The following is a 19,828-nucleotide window of genomic DNA, read 5'->3' as shown; positions in this document are numbered from 1 at the left end:
TTTATGTTTATTTTTGTGTGAGGAAAAATATGAAAAGTTTTTATTATGTTTTTCTTTTTATTCTTTTTTTTTTTGGACGCTATCTGCCAATTCTTTTCAAATTTGAAATATGCTGCATGTATTTTGACCTGCAATAATAAGCAGGGTTGTACATGTTTGGGTAGCTTGCTGGACTTCTTAGTTGCAGATTGTCTCTTCTTTTATATATAATGAAGTTAGAAGTTTCTTTAGCTAATGAGATTACTGGGTAGGACTTGGTGTGTTTTCTGCTGGGGATGTGGAGGAGTGAGAAACATAATGTGTTGATTTTAGATTCTTGTGGCACATCCACGGGAAGATGTTGAGTAAGCAGTTATACACAGAGAAGAAGCTCCATCTTATTTAGAGAAGGGGAAAGAATGGGATATAGAACAGAGTTATAAGGAATTATCTTAGATTGAATGAAAGACCCCTGTTTACTGTAATAAAATGAAAGAGGAATGGATGGGTGCAAATGCAGGTAGGTGTGTTGGTTTGGTGGCAGAATGTTTGTATCCCATTTTTTTCTTAGAATGTTGGGACAAGGAGAAAAAGCGTTTGTTGTCTGGAGGATATTTTATATAGCAGAAACTTTCAATATACATGAAAAATGTGGTAGAGAGGAGATACAAGAAATATAGAAGTTGCATTGAAGTCCAGTTGAAGCTGGAAGTTATAATCTGTATGATTACTATAGTATTTTTCCTCCCTAGCCATACTTAGAACATAAGCGTAGGCTGAGGCTGTTTTCAGTTTGGTTTACTCAACATTGGAATTTGCATAAGCCAGTATGGTGGATGCAGAGTGAGGTAAAGGGGAAGAATTTTAGTTAGAAAGTGGTTGAAATAATTAAATGTAGCATTTAAGCTGGATATGCAAAGAACCAAAGACAGAAAAGGACAAATTATAACAAAAGGTGTAACTCACTGGATATTTTCCAAGAGCTTGGCTCTTTTTACAGTACTGTACATGCATTTTCTCATTAATCTCATAAATCATTGTGAGTTGTAAGTGGAAAAAATTTACCCTTTCACAGATGAAGAAACAAAGAACTAGAGTAAATAACCTGTCCAAGGTGACATAGCCATAACTTAACAACCAATGAAAATTCTGCTCACCAACTGGTTAGAAATCATGTTATACCCAAATATTCTCTCGTAGTTATAGAAAATAATGATGAAACTGTTGAACCTACTGCTTTTAATAATATCTATATATCTATATCTATATCTATATCTATCTATCTATCTATCTATCTATATATTGTTTTTCTTTTTGAGATGGAGTCTCGCTCTGTCACCCAGACTGGAGTGCAGTGGCACGATCTCGGCTCAGTGCAAGCTCCACCTCCTGGATTCAAGCCATTCTCCTGTTTCAGCCTCCCAAACAGCTGGGACTACAGGTGCCCGCCACCACGCCCGGCTAACTTTTTGTATTTTTTGTAGAGACGGGGTTTCACCTTTTTAGTCAGGATGCTCTTGATCTCCTGACCTTGTGATCCACCTGTCTCAGCCTCCCAAAGTGCTGGGATTACAGGCATGAGCCACCGTGCCCGGCCTTTTAATAATATCTTAACTAGAATAAAGAAGGATTGGCTTTACGTTTAAAAATACTCATTTTGCAAAAATTATAATGACAAACTATAGCAATTCAAGTATTAAAATAATATATATTATTTGAAAATAATATAGCCAAAAATACATCATGAATAAAGGATTGTTAAAACCTCAACTTTTTGGTGGCAGTGGATCTCCCTTTCTGTGCCAAGAGTTGCATAAGGCATTTTCAAAAAGGCTCTTGTTTTCTTAAAAAACAAAATATATGAAGTTTGGAGTATTAATGTCATTTTATGCATAACATCAGGTTCAAAGAGATGAAGGGATTTAGTTAAACATGCACAGCTAGTTCCATGGCAGAGTGAGGGTTCCGGGTCTAGTTTGTATGCTCTCTGCTGTGCATGATACCTTCCAAATGTTTGTCTACTCGGTCAGCCAGGAGAAGCTTCCTCAGCCTTGCATCTTCAGTACATCCGCAAGCATGCTAGAGATTTGTTTACAAACGAAGAATAAACTATGCCATAAGATCAAAGTCAAAATAAAGTGTTTCCTTAACAAAGCAAGGATCTTCCTCAAAATTAAACTATATTTTCATGATCAGTAAACCATACCTTCCACCTGATTTTGAAGATTGCTATAAGCAAACTAAATTACTTTCCATCCTTTTATTTTTTGTGGGTCACAGCATGAAAGGAAATACACATGGAGTGCAAGTTTCACATGCCTGGTTTTAGTTAAATTTCCTTTTTTTAAATAACTGTGTTGTTGTGGAATAAATCATTTTTGACGTCAGCTGCAGAAATTAGATGGAGGAATAATGTTAAGCATGACATTTTCTCAATTATGTTTTATCAAGAAGGGAGTTAATAACAGAATAGAAAAACAATAAATTGGAGATGGGGCTGTGTTTTATACTTTTTCAAATGCCAAACAAACTGGTCTGCACCGGGTTATCCAGGTTGTAAAAGTAATCAAGTGATCAGGTTAAGTTCTGGTAACAATACTAAAGTTCACAAGCTGGTTGTGTCTTGCATTTGATTATTTCGAGGAAATGCCAAGTAGAAATTATCCTTTCATTTCTTGATGAAACATTATTAAAATCCATTATTTAAAAATGAAGAGAGTGTTCTTAGGTAAAGATGACTCGCCATTATCTTGTAATAACTAACTGCATAATTGTCCAACAGTAAATGCTAGAGCTTTATCCACAAATGCTGTTGCCTTTTCCTTTATCCCCTTGAAACTGAACATTGAAGAATAAATAGTCTGTTCCTCCTTCCTTGATGTACCCCAATGATTGTAAAGAAGGGTACCTGTAGTTTTATATTATGTTTGGCACTAGTCTAAGTATTGTAGGTGATTAAAAAAACTCATATAAGTTATGTTTTCTGCCTTTAAAAGAATGCTTAAGTCAAACAAATAACACATATAAACAAGACACCTGCTAAACAACTTAGCATAATAAAATTCAGTACTAAGTGCAAAGCTATACAATGCTATAGAAGTTCATAGAAGAGAGGGATTCATAAATGCAGAAAGAGTCTGTAAGTCTATTTTGAGATCTGGGCTAGAGTAATGTTTCTCAAAGTGTTGTCCCAAGACTAGCGGTCTCAGCACCTTCTGTAAACTTATTAAAAATGCAGTTTTCAGGGGTTTGCCCCAGACCTACCATATCAGGAACTCTGGGTTGGGACCCACAATCTGCAGTTTAACAAACCTTCCAGGTGATTCAGATGAAGCTAAATTTTGAGAATCACTGCTATAGATAATAAAGAATGTGATATTTTATTCAATTAATATGTTAAGTGTCTAATATAAAGTAGGAAGAACACAGTCAGTTAAATCTCCAAATAATTGTGGAACTTCATTATTGATGAACTTTGCTGATGGCTACTTATGTTTTTTAAACTCCTAGTAATTAAAATAAAATGATATTAGGTCATTAGACAGGCAGAAAAAAGTAGAGATTTTATAAATCAAAGTAGTCATGATTTTATAAATCAAAGTAGTCATCTAATCATGTATTTTGCCATTACTTTTAATGGCAAAAACTGCAATTACTTTTACACCAACCTAATAATTTCAAATTAATTGTTTCTACTATTTGGCAACTGCCTTACCCTCTTTATTTTATATACAGAAGATATAAACTACAGATTGTTTTATAAGTCACATATGACAGTACCTGGAAGTAGGAGAAGTTAAATGATCTAATGACTTACAACAGTGCGGGTTCTCAAATGGCTGCATTAGAATCACCTGGAAAAATTATTAACACAGACTGCTGGCCCCCACCCAGAGATTCTGGCTTAGTATGCTGCAGTATGGCCTGAAATTTTACATTCTGAAGAAGTTGCCGTGTTAAATGAAGAAGTTGATCTTGCCTGGTCTGAGGACCATATTTGAGAACTACTAATATGAGAGATTCCTTCTGACTATTGATACAAGTATTGAGTTCAGATAAAAATATTGCATTGTTTCTCCATAGTATTAGGATCCAACATATCCTTGTCTTGAATTTTTTAGGCTTTTTAAACTGTAGCTTTCAAACTAAGTAGATCCAACATTTTTTCCTCCAATATTTTTATATGCTTTTCTGTAGAACTATTGGATTAGCAATAACTTCTCTCCCTCTAATTTGGCTAATTTTTAGGAAAGCATTAATCTTTGCTCCTTTTATCCTCAGTTGTCATCTAGTGTTTGTAAATAAAACTGTTATAGATGAAATATTTGGCTTTAGTCGGCATTTCACAGTCTAATAAAATGCAGGAATTCACACAAGTGGGAGAATTGTTGTTTAGATAATGTAATATGGTTGAATTTTTTCTAAGTGCTGATTATGTTTGCCAAATTTTAGAGGCTTTTCTGTGCTTTATTTTCTATAATTTTGGGAAATTTATTAGAATATGAAATTATGGATGACAGTGTTGTAATATGCTTCAGTGCATTGCATTCTGAGACTCTTTCTCCCTTAAAGTTATTTCAACTCAGGTATTTGAGACATTTACAGGAAAAAATGCTTTTGTTTTACTTCCTATCTTGCTTTCATCTAGGATAAAATGTTCTTTCTGGTATGAATCAAGTGTGGTAAATTGTTGCAGAGAACTTTGCTTGTTGTGATGTAGCATTTTGCTGGACAGAAACAAACGCATGGCTCATAATGACTGTTAGATTTCAAAAAGTCTGGGGTGTGTACATGTGTGTATATGTGTCAACAGGCTCTTCCTTGCTATCCTTTATTTTGCTCGGACAGTTTAATAGTTGTACTAATCTGCAGATATTATACATTTTAGGATTATTTTCCGCTAATATTTATTGTTTTAGTAGATAAAGTGTCAGATACATTTGTATTCACTAGCAATTGATTCATTTGGGAAAAAAAGTTAGCTTCCAAAAGGTAGATGTAAAATAAGATGCTTAACTTGAACATAGTAATGTAAAGGTATATATAACTAAAAACAATTATAATTTTAACAGCTACCTAAAATATGCATTTTAGATGTTTATTTTAAATAGGTGTATACTAACGTGCCAGATAATTTCAACTAATAACCTATAAATAGCTCCATTCCTAATGCAAGTTTTGTTTTTACTTTAAAATGTAACTCTTTGAAGGCAAGGTCAAATTAGGTCCAACAAAATGATCAGTTTTAAAGTAAAAATGAAAAAGTGAATATGAATAGGACTGATATAGAATATTGGTCACATTTACCTTGGAGATAAGATGGTCTATTCTCATAAGAATGACTATACAGTACCACAGTTATTTTATAACTTAACTCAATTATCTGCCATTATGTACACATTTTTGTTGTTTATATAGTCACTGTATGAATTTCTGAAAAAGTTATTTGATGTCGGGAAAAGTTAATATCAATAGTCCAGAAGTAATTTTAATTTTTCTGTTTGTATCTAATGTTCTTTAATATGTAATGTTATATGTTGTTATTTTGGTAAGCAGACCTCAAAACTGAATTCTCTATTTCTTTTTATCAAATCATTAAAAGGGAGAAGCAGGATCCCCTGGAGCTCCAGGGCAGGATGGAACACGGGGAGAGCCTGTGAGTACCTTCTCGTTTCAGTTTTAAAAGATGAAGTTCTTTTCCTGTTTTGAAATCCTTTCGGTTATTTAAATTCTTCTCTCAGATGCCCTATTATTTGTTCAGTGACTTCCAGATTTTAGATGTTGTAGAAGCTCCTTGTGAAACACCATAAAACATTGAAATGTTGAATCCTCTTTTAGAAACCAGGAAGAATTTTGCAAACAGGGTGAGTCACAAACCACAAGCACTCATGCCCAAACAAATGCATGGTTAACACAAACATCATGGTCTGTTGCTGAGCCTTTAGTCAATGTCACTTTACCACTCATCTATTGTTTCATAGTATGGTCTTTGGGATCTTGTGTTCAATAAAAATCAGGGGTAGAGAAACATGACTAAGAAAGTACTGAATCTGAAACCTAGATATCTACATTTTTAGCAAGTGTCCCAGGTGATTCTGAACTTCAGGTGAGTTTTAAAAATATAGTTTGCCCCCACGTTTTATTCCTACAACTCATGGCCAACATTTAAATACCAGCAGATCTTATTTTATTCATCAAAGGTACCTACCCTCAAGAAATTTGAAATTTGCTTTGTGGGGAGCTAGGTTAAGAAGTGAAGTAATAGTTGAGATGTATTTTTTATCACATTTATCACAAAGTGTTCAGTTGAGATTTCAGAATTTAAATATTGTACGTAAGAGGGAGAGAGGTACCACCAAAGCTTCTTAAATAGGGTAGAGGGATTAAACTGCTCTTAAAGTTACTTAATAAAATTTTCATTGAATTTCATCTTGTGTATGATTATGTACTGGGGCAAGTTCTATATAATGCTATTGCCTTCCAGAAGCTTATAATTTAATTTGGAAGACTGGAAAAATTGATGCAAATAATTACCAACTGTTTATAGTATGGGCCAAATATGAATCTGATATGGAGTCAGAAAACCAGGGTTTGGAGATGATTACTGCTACATTTCATCAGTGTGAGCTTGGAGAAGTCACCTCAAATCCCTGAATATCTTTCTCTAAGTATGAATAGTGTAGATGCTTATAATGCTTACTGCATAGGGTTGTTGTGAAGCTTACGTAGGAAATTTTTAAAAATTGTAAGAACATTGCACAAATGCATGGGGCTATTCTAAGTGCTGAAAGAGTATAGGAAGGTAATCCTGTTATTGAGGTGCTTGAAAAATTTTTTACCAAGGCTTTGGGCCAGGTTTTGTTCATGAAAGGATGACTGGGAATTAAAGGAAGATGGGAGAGAGAGAACTCATCTGAATGAAGACACATATGTGAGATGGTTAAAAGTGTGCCCAGGAAATAATGAAATGATCTTAATAAGTTCCTGAATCTGCACAGAATGGTCTCTCTTGGGTGTTAGAAAGTAAAGGTTGAAACTTGGCTAGGGTCATGAAATGGAGAGCCTTGACTGCAAGCTTGAAAAGTAAACCTTATTCATTTGTCATTGAAGTTTTGTGAGAAAAAAAGATAACATAGTAAAAAGAACGGTTTTAGAGGCAGTGTATGAGCTTCTGGTGTGTGTGGAATGATTGGAAAGGAGAAGAAACTGGAAACAGGACACTAGTTAGAAGGCTGTTTTGACAGACCAGGCATGAAGTAGAAGGCCTCGACTAGAGCATTAATAAGCATGGAGCGAGTTTAATAGGGTAGCATCAGCTCAACATATCTGAGCCATAATTGATGCTATTTAAGAAAAATTGTGAGCATTGGTGACTGGATATAAGACTTAGTGTGATTATTTGTTTATGGTATTGTTTCAGAGTATAAAGTGTGTGTGTGTGTGTGGGTGTGTGTGTATGAGGGAGAGAGAATAAGAAACACAAAGAGAGGTGAGAGAAAGAAAGGTGAATGGGTAGAAGAGAAGGAAAAAGAGGAAGAGGGAAATAAGAGGCAACAGACGTGAGAGCTTGGGTATAATTTAGGATGTGACTGTGTTCTAAATGTTTGTGAGTCAGTTATTTGGAATCTGTAACTCATTCTCCTGTAGAAACAATGTTAGAAAGGGCAGACTGACTGGCAGGTCTGTGTAGACCATAATTCAATGTGAGGAGCACATATTTACTTTGAACATGATGCTATTGAAATCTCTTAATAAAACCTAAAAAGAGAAAAGAAATATTAAACATAGGCCGGTGTGGTGGCTCACACCTGTAATCCCAACGTTTTGGGAGGCCGAGGAGGGTGGATCACGAGGGCAGGAGATCGAGACCATCCTGGTTAACATGATGAAACCCTGTCTCTACTAAAAATAAAAAAATTTAGCCGGGCATGGTAGCACATGCCTGTAATCCCAGCTACTCGGGAGGCTGAGGCAGGAGAATCACTTGAACCTGGGAGGTAGGGGTTGCAGTGAGCCGAGATTGCACTACTGTACTCCAGCCTGGGTGACAGAGCAAGACCCCATCTCAAAAAAAAAAAAAAAAAAAAAGAAAAAGAAAAAAAATATTAAATACAAAATGAGGAGTGCTTAGAAGATGCTTTCCTTTCCCAAGGCTGCTTGTTTCTCACTTTTATCCCCGAAAAGACACTGGTTTGGGTTTGTTTTTGCCCTGCCTGCTCCCACTTTGTTCAAGACTTATTCCTGTCTAGAGTTGTTGCACTAGAATAATTTACCATTCCAGGGAGTGTGGTCCTTTAGATTTTAACCATTTCCTTCTTTCCTCCCAATACTCCTTACATCCCTGTAACGTTTAGCTTCAGTGGTGAGGGAAACACAGTGGCTGCCTCATGGAGGCTTACAGCCTAGTTGGGGAGATAGATGGTAAAAGGATAAACAAGCAAAAACTAAATTACCAAGTTCGAAAAGATAGACAAACAAGGTGCTGAGGCAAAGATTAATGTAAATAGAGTAGTAGAGGTTATTGAGATGAAATTTTTCCTCCTAAATCTAGTGGGTAGAAAACTGGGAGTTACTGAGTGAGACTCTCCTACTCCAGCCCAATAGACTGGAGAAGACAGGAGGGGCCCCTTTACTTCTTTTGCTCCATTCCCCTCTCTTTCTTGTTGAATGGCGAAGAGGAAGCCAAGTTTCCTATGCCAGGAAATGCACCCTGTTAGGAAAGCAATTCATAGGTTAAGTGTCTCAAATTTGCTGATGTCTGGAAACAATTCTTCTGGTCTGTATTTTCTTCCAAATAAGAACAGATAGCGTTACAAGCTATTTTTTTTTTTTATTTTTACAATTAATGAAAACTTGGTTTTTATTATGCTGTGCAAATGGATTCTTATCATTTGTGGAAAAGCTTTGAAAATAGAAAAAAATCCATAAAGTTTATATATTTTGTGACACAAAGAAATAAACATTCTTCCATTGTGTGGGAATAATGGTTTTAAGCAGTTGTAATAAATGACTTGGCTCTACTATAAAGGGCATATTCACTTTATTCTATAATGTGGCAGCCAAGAAAATTAATGGAGCTTCAGATGGAAGGACAGAAGCTCTTGGAAAAATGCTTTAAAGCTAATTAAACACAGCTTATGTCAGTCTAATGGTGATTCATCCCTGTAAGCAGATTGATACATATGAACACTAACCCCCAGAATTAAAATTAATGGCTAGCGCTATAATTTATTAGGAAATGATTATATTGCTTCAAAGTACAAATACATTCACATGTCAATACTTTGAATTTGAAAGCTAGTATGTGTCAATCCTAAAAGTAATCCAATCCTAAAAGTAATTTACTTTCTAAGTGGTAAATTATACCTAATTAACTTCAATTCAGGAAACTGTAAACTCAGGTCTAACAATGGATAGATTTATTATAACTTGTTTCAACCACGAATTGCTGTGTTTAAAGATTATATTCTTTCAATTATTTATTCAACAGTATTTACTGAGTGTCTACTTTGTGCCAGGCATCATACTAATTGAGGAGAATGTGAAGATTAATGAATCGTGGCCTGGCCATCAAGGAGTCAGATGAGCCAATAGATGGCAACACAGTATGAATGTTATGAATGTAGGTATGTGGGGAGCCTGAAAGGCCATGGAAGATGTGTATAACCTTACATGAGTCTGCAGGCGTTGCCAAAAGTTATGCATTCTTTTTTTAAAAAAAATTGCATGCCAGACGTAGTGGCCCATGTGTGTAATCCCAGCATTTTGGGAGGCCAAGGCAGGTGGATTACTTGAGGTCAGGAGTTTTAGACCAGCCTGCCAAACATGGTGAAATCCCACCTCTACTAAAAATACAAAAATTAGCCAGGTGTGGTGGTGGGCGCCTGTAATCCCAGCTACTCGGGAGGCTGTGGCAGGAGAATCGCTTAAACCTGGAAGGTGGAGGCTGCAGTGAGCCAAGATCATGCCACTGCACTCCAGCCTGGGTGACAGAGGGAGACTCTGTCTCAAAAGAAACAAAAACAAAAAAAACCCGATATTATGAGATAGAATTCACATACAGTTCACCTACTTAAAATGTATAGGGATGCCTTCTTATAAACACAACTCTCTTGGCCAAATTCTGGATGATAAATATGAGTGGGCTCATCAAAGTTGTTTGGCCTGGCAAGGCAGGAGTGTGCAGCATGCATGTTCCAAAATATAGAAGCAGAAGAAAACATATTCTGAGAAGAACTGACAGTAGTTCAGGCTGCCATGTGGTACATGAAAGGAAAGTGATAGAAACAGTAGGTAAGGTTTTAGGGATAGATAGTGGCCAAACCAGGAAGGACTTTAGATGTCTGTGCTGTTTGCACTTAATTCTGAGAGTAATGGGAGCCCTACTTCCCTACTTAAAACCTTTGACTGGAAGCAGTTAGTGAGCTCTGTCACCTCTAGTAACAACTAAAGCAAGAATGGTCAGAGTTGGGAGGGGGAGAGTGGGATGGATTTGAAATGAACTAAACAGGTACTAGCAGGGCTTGAGGATCTAATGGATGTGGGTAAGATAAGAGATGACTCTCCGAAGTCTTACTGCATGGATGGATACAGAGAAACACCAAACAGTAAGCAGGAAATAGAACACGGAGAACCAGTTTGGGCTAGTGCAAGTGATCCTAAAATATTTTTAAATGGAACGTATTGAAATAATAACAAAGGTATTTAAAGAGAAGGTCTGTATTTTGGGATAATTAGAAAATAATAGGCTTGAAAAAATAGAAATTAATAAAATTGCAATAAAAAATTGTGGGTCAGATCCAAGGAAATTTTAGATGAATTTCTTTAAATACTAGTGGTAGTAGGTTAAAAAATGCCTCCCCCTAAAAAACATCAGATCTTAACTTCTGAAACCTATAAATGTGGTTTTATTTGGATAAAAAGGTCTGTGCAGAAATGATTAAGTTAAAGATCTTCTGATGGGAAGATCTTGGATTTTCTGGTGGGCATGAACCAGTCAGTTGAAAGTTCAGAGCAAAACTGAAGTTTCCTAGAGAAAAAAGAAATTCTTCCCATGGATTACAGTGTCAGCTCCTGCATGAGAGTTTCCAGCTTACACCTCCTAATTGTCTGTCTTATGGATTGGTGTTTGCCTAACCAGTCCCCACTCTTGCATAAACCAATATTTTGCAACAAGTCTCTGCCGTGTATATGTGTGTATACATACATTGATATATCTCAGCTGGTTCTGTTTCTCTGGTGGAACCCTGACTGATGCAGATTTTGTTTCCGGGAGTAAACTACCTAAGTACCTAAAATGTAGAGTGACTTGGGAACTGGGTAATGTTTAGAGGTTGTAAGAATTTTGAGGCACATGGTAGAAGTAGTCTATATTGCCTTGAACAGACTATTGGTAGAAAAATGAATGTTAAAGATTGATAGTGAGGGCTCAGTGAAGAAGTGGAAGTCATGTGGAGAAAGCCTTTCTCATCTCAGAAAATATGTATAGCATCATCAAGACACTGTTGCTAGATGAATGGACATTAAAGGCACTGTTGATAAAGGAGGAAAGAGGAACATGCTATAGGAAACTGGAAGAATGGTGACACCTTGTCATAAAGTGGCAGAAAATTTAGCTAAATGATATCCTGTAGTTATGCGGAAAGTAAGACTTCTAAGTGATGAACTTGTATATTTAGCTGACAAGATTGCCAAGCAAAGTGCTAAAGATAGAGCATGATTTTTTTTTTTTTTTTTTTTTTTTACTGCTTATAGTAAAGTGTGAGGAGAAAAAGGTATTTGAGGAAAGAACTGTTAAGCAAAAAGGAACCAGCATTTGATGATTTGGGAAATATCCTGCTTATACAGATTGCAAAAGATGTTAAAATTAGCAGCTTCACTGTTACACATGCATGCTGGAAACAAGGTTAAGGTTGTGGCTAGACAAAGTTTGCTAGTGCAAAAGAGATTAGATATGGGACTCATGAATCCATTCAACCAGCCCAGTGGAAGCCACAAATAAAGATATGAGACTATCCAGGAGAAACCTGGGGAGGAGCCTCTTGTATAATTGTGTAAATCCTCATTATATGTACAGGAAACTTACAAGGTTTCGATAATGTTATATCAGCAGAAACTCTGCCAGTTTGGAACGAAAGGTACAGAGACAAGACAAAGTGAGGGAAGGCTGTTGGACACTCAAAATTTTTATAGGTAGGAAGCAGGCTGATAAAACTACTCAACTTCAATTATGTACTATCTTTCAAGTAAAAAGGAATAGTGATTCCAAGGCTAGAATCGTGGGCACAGAGGCCGGAGCTTCTCACCCAGAGGGCAGGGTCCCAAGTCCAGAGGGGTATTCCTAGGTCATGAAACCTGATGGAATTTTTTTCAATATTGCAGGGGATCAGTGACTCTTTTCTTCTCTTTGAATAGGTATGTTGATAACTTATCCTTTGCCTGTCTTAACATCATAATTGGGAAATAGATAACTTGCTCTGTAGTCTACAGGTTGATAGATGGAAAGGGATTTTGTCCCAGGATGGATCACACCCATAGCTGATTTAGATAACAAGATTTGGGACTTTTGAGCGATTTATTATTTAGATAAGAATTTGAACTTCACTGTAATAAGTTGAGACTTTTGTGGACATTGGGTTGGGGTGGATGTATACTTTATGTGGGATGAATGTGAATCTTTGAAGTCCAGAGGGTAGACTGTGTTAGGTTGAAAATTACCCTCCTCTGAGACATCACCTCTTAATCCCCGAAATCTGTAAATATTACCTTATTTGAAAAAAAGGTCTTCTGTACACATGAATGAGTATCTTGTCACAGGGAGATTATCTTGGTTTATCCCAGTGGATCCTAAATGTCACACTAGTGCCCTTGTAAGACAGAAGCAGAGGAAAATTTCATACAGAGAAGAGGAGGGAGTAATGAGACCATGGTGACTAAGATTGGAGTGATGTATCCACAAGCCAAAGAATGCTGGCACCCACCAAAAATTGAGAGAGGCAAGCAATGGAATCTTCCCTTGAGTTTCTGGAGGACACACAGCCCTGAAAAGACTTCGCCTTCAGATTTCTGCATTCCAGAACCGTGAGGAAATAAAATTCTGTTGTGTAAACCAAGTTTGTGGTAATTTGTTACAGTAGCTATTGGAAACTAGTACACTAGACTTTTCGTTTAGTCTAATTCTTAATCATTTTATGTAATGAACCTATATAAAAATGTATGTGAGTACATATTGGTGTATATTGCAAACTGCTGGTAGCATATGTGTTGATCAAAAATATTTGGGCTTTCAGCAAGTCAATAAACAAGTTGGTTTCAATGAGAATTTGAAAGCAAGACTCTTCAGTCAATATTTTCTGTACTATCAATTTTGTTAAATTCTCATGTATTTTTAAAAATTTAATTTGTCTAATTTCTCATTTTCCTACATTTTTCATTATTGTATTAGTAACTTTTAGCCCATATTTCTTCTCTGTATTATTGTATTGTAAATTTGAAACAATTAAATGGGTGATATTTAATGTGCTATATATAATAGTTAAAAAATATATAAATATATATGCATAAAAAAGGATCTGCATGGATACAAGTCATATGGTTTAATTATGTTTCAATTACTTTGCTTATTTTTCCCCAGATGGGTTTTTGATGTCTGTTATGTTGCATTTTTCTTGCCATTATTTTATTTTCTCCCATGAGCATATATTGTTTTTGTACTATAACAAAAATTGAGGCCTAGATTTTGAGTGCTTTTTAGTGTTTTTTTCTTTTAAAAGATGCCAACTTTGCTAGACTACATTTTAGTTTTTATTGCAAGACTAAAGGACAAGATTGTTTCAAAGAATCCTTAATGTTTTGGAAATTTCTTTTCGTAACCATATTTTGGAATTTTCTTTTCCGAAAATCACTCTGATTTTATCTTGGACAGCTAGGTGGATGGTGAGGACAGAGCAATATGAGGGCAACAGTAGACTAAATTTACTAGTAGTTGAAAAAACAGTAACAGAAAATATTCATTTTCAATTGAATTCACTTTTAGACCCAAGTTATCATGTTGACCAGTTGGTCTTCTTTGGCCAATTCTTGCCAACCAAGTTACCTGCAGAATTGTTTCCACTGCTGCTTTGTCATAGCTATTTTTGTCCTGGTGCTCAATCCTGATGGCATGTTGTTTTTGATGTTAACGTTTTCATCAGGCAATCTAAATCATTTGCTTTCTAGTTCTCTGCTCACCGGCCAGGTCCACTGTGTACAGGGAGCCTTATGGCTCACAGTGAAAATTTGTAGGCAGGGACTGGGTTCTGCTGTGAGCTGAGATCCCTGGAGCTCCATGAAAAGGAGAAAAAGAAAGCCATGTTTCCTGGATCTATGGAGGTGAGCACGTGTTTCTTAATGAAGGATGGCCTTAGCAGTTTTATTTTGGAAATGTTTGCTGTCTCATTTTTCCAGGAATAAAGACATGGGGATCACTGTAGTGTGGTTGAAACACTGGCTCATAGAGGCTTTTATTGTTTCCTTTCCTCATGTCTTTCGAATTCTTGCTTAACCACATGTTATGCTTGTCTTTATGATGTAATGTTTACTGCTGAGCCAGTCCAAGTTACCATGTACTTAAGAGACAAGTAGATCTTTTGTTTAATCATCTTTTCTGCACTGTGATTATTTGGCATATGAGTTTTATGCATGTACACAGAAGACATGCATAAAATTATTGGAGAATATTAATGATGAATTGCTGTGATAATTTCCCATGTGGAATTACCAATCTACTTTGTGATGCTAGTAAAGTGGAGGTATCTTTATTTGCCTGCTTGATGGTATGTTTTTATTTAGATTGAAAAGAAAGAAGAGAAAAACCAACTAGTTCTATTATTGTTTTTACTTGGTTTGCAATCATATGGTAAGATGTTTCAGTCTTTTGTACAGGTTTGTAATACTTTTTCTCACCCCTTTTTCAGGCTCCAGGAGTGGCACATACCAAGTATGTGCCAAATAAACCAACTTTAACTTTAAACTCAAATATCTGCTGTTACAAATTTCACACAGCAGTTCTTAGTGTGAAGGCAACCCACATGTAACAATTTGGATAGTACAATTTTTGTACAAAACGTACAAAAAATTAGCCAGATGTGGTGATGTGTGTGTGCCTAGTCCCAGCTACTCAGGAGGCTGAGGTGGGAGGGATCACCTGAGCCTGGGAGGTCGAGGCCCCATTGAGCAGAGATCACATCATTATACTCCAGCCTGGGTGATAGAGTGAGACTCTGTCTCAAAGAAAAAGATCTCTCATGGTTTTGCATATTTTTCATTGTTTAGTGCAACACTGTAAACTTTGAATAACATTATGAAAAAATAGTACATAGAAAATACCACTAGTGATTCTGGAAGTGCTCCCAAAAAGCAGAAAAAAAGTTGTGACATTTTAAGAAAAGGTTTTATTGCTTGATATGTAACCATAGATTGAGGTCTGCTGCTGCTATTGCCCACCATGTTGAGATAATACAGTGTAAGGACCATTGTAAAACAAAAAATAGAAAAGGAAATTTGTGAAACTGTTGCTGCAGCTATGCCGGCAGGTACAAAACCTTGCACTTTTTGCAAAATTCCTTTTTGTCTCATATTGAAAATTCAGCTTTTAGGTGAATGCAGGATCTCTATAAGAAAGGCATACTAATAGACACAAATATGGTTTTTAAAAAGCAAAATTATTTTTCCTTTTGAGATGGAGTCTCGATCTGTTTCCCAGGCTGGAGTGCAGTGGCTCAATCTCAGCTCACTGCAACCTCCGCCTCCCGGGTTCAAGCAATTCTCCTGCCTCAGCCTCCTGAGTAGCTGAGATTATAGGCATGTGCCACCATGCCTGGCTAATTTTTGTATTTTTCGTAGAGATGGGGTTTCACCATGTTGGCCAGGCTGGTCTTGAAGTCCTGACCTCAGGTGCTCCACCCACTTTGGTCTCCCAAAGTGCTAGGATTACAGGTGTGAGCCACCGTGCCCCGCCTAAAAAGCAAAATTATTCTATGACAAATTAAAGCAAAACAAAGATGAAGAATCCAAAAGCTGGAGAATTTAATGTCAGCAAAGGATGGTTTGATAATTTTAAAAACAGATTTGGCTTAAAAATTGTCAAACACAGGAGAAGCAGCTTCTGCCAACAAAGCAGCACCACAAGCATTTCCAGATGCCACTAAGAATCTCATTGAGGAGAAATGGATATTTTCCTGAACAGATTTTTAATGCAGATAGAATTGTCCTATTCTGGAAGAAAGAAATGCCACAAAAGACACTTGTTAGGAAGAGAAACAAACCCCAGGATTTAAGTCAGGAAAGGATAGGCTAACTTTACTGTTTTGTACAAATGCAGTAGGGTTTATAATCAGGACTTCCTTTATCTATAGAGCTGTTAACTCCCAAGCCTTGAAGGGAAACTATAAACACCAGCTGGTAGTCTTTTGGTTGTATAGCAAGAAAGCCTGGATGAGAGAATGCTGTTTCTGGATTGGTTCCATCAATGCTTTGTCCCTGAAATCAGGAAGTACGTTGCTAGTAAGAGACTGCATTTTAAAGTTCTTTTGATATTAGACAATGCCTCCAGCCACCCAGAACCCCACGAGTTCAACACTAAAGACATCTGAATGGTGTACTTGCCCCCTAAGACAATGTATCTAATTCAGCCTCTAGACTGTATCATAAGGAGGACCTTTAAAGCTCATTACACATGGTACTGTATGGAAAGGTTGTCCATGCTATGGAAGAGAACCCCAGGGGAGAGAATGTCATGAAAGTCTGGAATTACACCACTGAAAATGCTATCATTGTTGTAGAAAAAGCCACGAAGCCTGAAACATAAAATTCTACTGGAGAAAACTGTCCAAACGTTGTACATGATCTTATGACACAACCAATCAGGGAAATCACAAAAGAGACTGTGGATACGGCAAAACAAAACAAAAAAGGTGAAGGGACAAGGGTCCCAAGATACGGATCGTGGAGAGATTCAAGAGGTGACAGACACCAAATCAGAGGAATTAACAGAAGACAACTTGATGGTGATGAGTGCCACCAAACCAGTGCTAGACTATAGGAAGAAGATGGAGAAGAAGCAGTGCCAGAAAACAAATTGACATTAGACAAGCTGGCAGAATGGTTCGGATTATTCGAGACTGCTTTTGACTTCTTTTACAGCACGGACACGTCTATGATATGGGTACTGACCCTGAAGCAAATGGTGGAAGAAGGATTGGTGCCTTATAGAAACGTTTTTAGATAAATGAAAAGCAACAAGCCAGGCAGAAATTACAGTGTGCTTCCACAAAATTACACCCAGCGTGCCGGCCTTTCCTGCTTCCCTGTTACCTCTTCCACATCTGTCTCTGTCACCCCCGAGACAGCAAGACCAACCCCTCCTCTTCTTCCTCCTCAGCCTACTTAACATGAAGATGATAAGGGTGAAGACCTTTATGACGATCCACTTCCACTTAATGAATAGTAGATACATTTTCTCTTCCGTATTATCTTAATAACATTTGCTTTTCTCTAGTTTATTTATTGTAATAATATAGTATACAATACATATAACATGCAAAATATGTTACATGGTAACATATTATTGACTGTTATGTTATTAGTAATGCTTTCAGCCAAAACTAGGCTATTAGTAGTTACATTTTGGGGGAGTCAAAATTTAATCGTGGATTTTCAACTGTGCAACGGTTTGGCACCACTCACCCCTGTGTAGTTCAAGGGTCAACTGTATATAAAAATTGTGTGGTGGGTTAAAACTCCTAAAATCCATTAAAGATAAGCAAATGTAATCGTGACAGGCAGAGTGTTAAGATTTTGTTCAAGGGTTATAGATTGGTGGAAAAATAATCTATATGTAATGGTTTTTAAGCAGAGAGGCATAAAATGGATTATTTTAAAATTTAATTGGTAATCAAATTTAAAACCCCTGATTGATCCAAGCCTAACACCTATAATACAGATAGTTTTCAAGAGTCTCATTTATATATAAATAATTTAAATATTTTTATATGTAATATATAGTAGACTCTCTATATAAGTGAGACTATGTAAATTGAAGTCTTGAAAATTATCTGTATTATGAATATAAATATATATACAAATGATACTCTCTTGAAAATGATCTGTATATTTATCTCTTGTAAAACTATAAAGAACACTATTTCTCAAGCTCTGATTCACAGAGTACCTCAAAATTACCAGAAATGTCTATTAAAATTCAGTTTTCTGGGGGCCATTCTGCTCCTAATGAATCAAAATTTGGGGTAAAAGCCCAGGAAACTACATTTTTAATGGCAACTGCCTGTGAGTCTGATGTAAAATTTAATAACTACTGATATTATATCAGTTCAACGGTCAACTGTATATAAAAACTGATACACTTTGAGACAGGTAGACCAAAAAGAGGACTATGAACGTGGTAGGAAGACAGAAGTTACCTACTGGAGGAGAACAATTAGTTTTAATGATACTGGTACAAGAAAGTAATTCTGACATTTTAATATTTTTTAGACCATACATGCTTTAATATGTATTTCTCTGGTTAAATAAGCTTTTATGTTGTCATAAATGATAATATGAAATTATGTTTCCAAATGGGTTCAGTTTCCTTTGCTTATTTAAAATATTTTGTGTTTTATTTATTGACAAAAATAACAAAAACAAATCTATTTTATAAAGCAAAAACACATCTATATGCAATTGAAGAGGACTAAACTTGCGTATATGAAAGAGAGGTAAATCCTCACAAAGATAGAAATTAGATAATTTAAATTTATGAGTTTTATTATACCTTGAATTTTAATGAAATTTTTTGGTTATTAATTTTTCCAGATTTAAGAAATTGTATGTAATAGTCAAAAATAACAATCTACAGTTATAAACCTGATATATTATCATTTTTTGTTTTAGAAAAGTTCTATGACTGTGGGAAAATGGGGGAAATGCTGCCTGGGAAAGCCGATTTTGCCAAATGTCGAATTCCTAGCTCTTCTGTGAAAGAAAGCGCTCTTTAAACACAGCATTATCCTTCCCTGAGCAACATGAATGCCTGTGTCCAACACAGTGTACTGAGCAATATGTGAAAATTATCTGCAAGAATAACTTCCCAAGGCAAGAAAACTTAGCAAATGCATTACACAGGGAGGTCACAGCAGGGAGGTGTATTAAGATCCCCCCAGCATTGATTTCTGAGTCTGCAGCATAATTCTTTCCGGTTGTTCTAGTTCTCTTACCAAATGATAGCCACAACCTTTAATATCTTTACTTTTTTATTTTGAAAGACCAATGTTTGACAGTAATTTATTGAATGATTTAAATGTGAGGAAAAAAACTCTCAGACATGTTTTGAGAATTTTTTTAGATAAGAAATTTGTATGGGCCAACTTTTCATTTGTTTGTTATTATGCATTGTATATTTGATTACATTTTTTTAGTTGTATCTAATCCTTTTATTCATTATTTATCACTTCTTATATATATTTATTTACTTAGTTTATCTTAAGTACTCAAAAAGTATAGAAGTTGTGTTGTAAATTTGAGTATGCTTTCACTTACCCAAATTCCATTCCCATTCCCAGCAGTAACAGTTGTTACTCATTTAATGAGATTATGTCTGGTTTTTTTCTTTGCAAATACAAATACATAAGAGCCTACACAATTTTTTAAAACAACAAATTGGATCCACTGAAACTTTTATTTAACTTTATAATATGAACATTTACCATATAAGATTATAAGACAGAATATAAAATCTATCTCATTTCACTTATAGCATAGCTATAAATCAATCTAATCTCTCTTATTAATGTTATATATATATATGTATTTT

General features: G+C 35.8%; 1 protein-coding gene across 1 annotated transcript in view; it reads left to right on the top strand.

The window, feature by feature from the left end:
• COL21A1 (collagen, type XXI, alpha 1) overlaps positions 1–19,828 on the top strand; it is a 204,853-nt gene that overhangs the window by 156,794 nt on the left and 28,231 nt on the right. Inside the window, exon 19 of the mRNA XM_012002053.1 lies at positions 5,582–5,635. Coding sequence (XP_011857443.1) covers positions 5,582–5,635 — 54 coding nt within the window. The remainder of the gene's footprint in view (positions 1–5,581; positions 5,636–19,828) is intronic.

The sequence above is a fragment of the Mandrillus leucophaeus genome, unplaced genomic scaffold, assembly GCF_000951045.1.
Source record: "Mandrillus leucophaeus isolate KB7577 unplaced genomic scaffold, Mleu.le_1.0 Scaffold676, whole genome shotgun sequence".
NCBI classification, from domain to species: domain Eukaryota; kingdom Metazoa; phylum Chordata; class Mammalia; order Primates; family Cercopithecidae; genus Mandrillus; species Mandrillus leucophaeus.
The sequence above is the reverse complement of the archived record's forward strand: the minus strand, read 5'-3'. Positions and strand labels throughout refer to the sequence as shown.